Here is a 3591-nt window from a genome sequence, read left to right on the forward strand (position 1 = left end):
ACATACTTCGAATAAAATTTGATTACTTTCTAACACACAAATACATACCTCCAGCTTGTCACAATTTAGTATTCGCACAGTAGTTTCACTTGTATGGAGCAACGGTAAAAAAAAACGTTTTCTCTGAAACTAAATGAGATTTCGCAATGAAACTTGGAGCACTTTTTATTCTTCGTTTAGGCTAGGATGGTAATGAAAATGGTGACTGGAGTGAATACTTAGCAAAAGTTAAATTTTTAATAAATTTTATTAGAATTTCTGGTAAACCTAAATACCACACAAAAATATTTTGACACAGCAGCAAAACCAGTGGAAAAATCGCCAGAGCATATATCGGTAATTCTAAGAAATAAATCCCAATGGAGAAGGAGGAGGGCACATAATCAAAAAATTTACTAAAAATTCACTTTACGGACGAAGAAAATAAAAATGATTTTAGAGAAAAATTGGCAATACGCAGAGATAATTTTTTGTATTCCAAAAGTTAGATAATATCCCTTTTGAAAATATTCATTTTGATTTTGGAAAAAGTATGTTGCTTTTTTATCGTTCTTCCGTGATTTAAAATACACTTCACATCAATGGCACTCACACCGCAAGAATTAATTTTTTAAAAGCTGGAAGTCTGTTGGTTTTTGATTTCTACGTAAAAATTACATTCTATGCAGTGCAGTGCAAAGTATGCATAACTGAGCTATAAGGCCGGAAGAAATCAAAAGAACTATTCCCTTGAAAAGCTTAAGGATCAGTTAGTCTATAATTAATTAACATAACGTAGCCTAATATATTGGCCACCGCAAGATATGTACTTAGGCCTCGAATACCAGATCGTGATGTTTCAAAAACTAACAATCAGCCCTGCTATATTTCTCCCTGTTTTCTGTTGTCTACACTCAGAAAAATGTCATCTAAATATCAACTTATAGCAAAGAAAAACTTATTTATTAGTTGACATAACTAAACTTTTTTTCTCAGTGTATGATGTGAGAATAAACCGAATTTTATGACCCTCTACGTCGAAGCCTTAAATCAAAACAAAAAGTCTTTATAACTTTCGATTATAACACTATAATATTTAGCTAATAAAACTAATCTAATACCTACTAATTCAGGATGTATAAATTAAAATATATTTATCTTATCGTAACGCCTTGTGATTACTCGTTTGTCTGCCATTGAAGTATAAAAGCAATCAATTTCGGTCTATTACAATGTCTGTACTCGTGAGTTCCACACCATGAATATGAAACTACTAACTGTTCTCGCCGTATGCCTCTTGGGCTGCGCAATCGCGTCCGCCAGCGAAGTTGATTGGTCTAAGGTACGTTCGTTAGATGTCCACCCAGCAATTCCAGTTAATCCACGGTTGCCTTATGACCGTCTTGAAGGACGTATCACCAATGGCATTGTGGCCGAAGAGAAACAATTCCCTCATCAAGCCGGTTTATTGCTGTACTTTTCTAGTGGAGCTGCGTGGTGTGGTGGCAGTTTGATCTCAGATCGTTGGATTTTGACAGCGGCCCATTGCGCAGAAGGGTAAGCGTGAAATTTCCAAAAAAAAATATATATATATCTACATATAATTGAAAAGCAGTTTGGAATGTATATCTAATCGCCTCTACCTTTGTTTTTTGTTTGTTCCACACAGCGCAATTGGTGTCGACGTGTATCTGGGCGCCTGGAATCGTACCGATAAAACTGAAAAGAACCAACAGATCATCTACTCATCTGCCAGGAATATAATTGTTCATGAAGAATGGGATGCCTCCTTGTTGCTCAATGACATTGCACTTATTAAGCTGCCAGTTGAAATTGCATTCAACGGTTTGTACACTTCTTCAACCAAATATTTTTGTTTTATTTTTTTATTTTATTTTTTTTCAGACTACATTCAACCAATTGCTCTTCCCAAAATCTCGTCTACATACGACACCTATGCTGGTAAACAAGCGATCGCTTCTGGTTGGGGAAAGATTAGCGACAGTAAGTTGTAATGCCTTCAATTATTTGTGTAATAAATAGTATGTATGTATGTATGTATGTATTTATGTTTCACACCATTTTCGTTTATGTGACAGGTGCTACAAGTGCCACCGACGTGCTGCGCTGGATTGAAGTGCCTATTTTAGAAAATCGGTCATGCAATTTATGGTTCCTCGGCTTAATTCAGTCATCAAATATCTGCATCAAAACTACTGGTGGTACTTCTACTTGCAATGGTGACTCTGGTGGCCCATTGATATACAACGATGGTGAGGAAAGCGTCCTGATCGGTGCCACTTCATTTGGCATTTCTTTGGGCTGTGAAGTTGGCTGGCCAGGTGCGTTTACTCGTATTACATCATACGTGGATTGGATTAAGGAAAAATCCGGTGTTGCCAACGAATAAAATGCAGTACTACAAAAATCTAAAAAAAATGCCAGCAATAAACTATAGCTAATTTGAAAAAGCAACAAAAATAAGTAACATTTAATCGAATGAATCATGATTTGGGTAAGTATTTGATTTGGCAACGTAAGAAATATCGCAAACGGCATATCGAACACTTTTGAGTGAAGAGTAAGTAGTATGTAGCCAAGACCAGTTTTTCAAATTTTTTAGGAGAGAATGAAAACCTTTAAAAATTTTAATACAAGAAATCGCGTATTTCAAGCGTTGATGAACATTTTTTTTTTCAATCTTTGGCGCTTATCCAATTTTCTGTGACTATTTTGGACTTAACAAGTTGTCTTATCCCGCAATAGAATCGGTTGGAAATAAAACAGGCAGTTCGATGTTTTGGGAAACGATGAATTCTTAGTTGCATCAAAATATATTTTTTTAGAAAAAGCGAACTTTTCACTCTATGCCAGCGTTATGTTCCCTAGATTGCGAGATCGAAACTCATGCTCGATACAAATTTCTGGACAAAACCACTCTGTCAACTGTCAAAATGTACACACCTTGGTGTCAGAATTCGGTATCTCTAAAGTTGTGTAATAACGTTGAGCAAAACTAGCAGCTCCGTCAAACCCTGGAACAGATCGACTTTTTATCTTAACTTAAATTCGGGGACAAATACAGTTTTTTTAAAAGAGTATAGAATTACATACATAGTGTCGTATGTCGATGATAGGTATCGAGATTAAAGCGCCTCAACTACAGCACCATTTTTTCGAGGACAAATCGTAGTCATGAAGCAAACAGTCAGTGAAATGGATCCAGCCACTAACATACTTATAAATGTACATTAGGGCGGACCAATTTGTATGAGAGATTTTTTCGTCCCTATGCGCATATAGCACAGAAAGACTTTACGTGTAATTCTAACCAAATTTGCCGAAGAAACCTTGGGTCGGAAATCAATTTGGAGTTTGCCAAATTGTGAAAATAGGTTTCATAGCATTTTGGCTTAGTGTCATAAGGGAGTGCTTAAATTTTGCATAACAACATCTGTAAGGGGTTTTTGATATTAGAAATCCATTTATGCACTCATATTTTTCTTAAAACTTCCACCAGAGGGGGCAATAGTGAAAATATTCACTACTCCAAATAGAATTTAGACCCATGATCTCCGCGGCAAATTTGCTTAGAATTACACGTAGGATCCT

The 3591-nt window shown here is 36.0% G+C and overlaps 1 protein-coding gene across 1 annotated transcript in view; it reads left to right on the plus strand.

Moving 5' to 3' along the window:
- LOC118747517 (transmembrane protease serine 9) overlaps positions 1 to 2389 on the plus strand; it is a 24333-nt gene extending 21944 nt beyond the window's left edge. Inside the window, exons 7-10 of the mRNA XM_036481568.1 lie at positions 1229 to 1536; positions 1649 to 1824; positions 1885 to 1983; positions 2079 to 2389. Of these exons, the coding sequence (XP_036337461.1) occupies positions 1229 to 1536; positions 1649 to 1824; positions 1885 to 1983; positions 2079 to 2389 (894 nt within the window). The remainder of the gene's footprint in view (positions 1 to 1228; positions 1537 to 1648; positions 1825 to 1884; positions 1984 to 2078) is intronic.
- The last annotated feature ends 1202 nt before the right edge of the window (positions 2390 to 3591 follow it).

The sequence above is a fragment of the Rhagoletis pomonella genome, unplaced genomic scaffold (assembly GCF_013731165.1).
Source record: "Rhagoletis pomonella isolate Grant_MI unplaced genomic scaffold, Rhpom_1.0 Rhpom_scaffold_00012, whole genome shotgun sequence".
In the NCBI taxonomy this organism is placed as follows: domain Eukaryota; kingdom Metazoa; phylum Arthropoda; class Insecta; order Diptera; family Tephritidae; genus Rhagoletis; species Rhagoletis pomonella.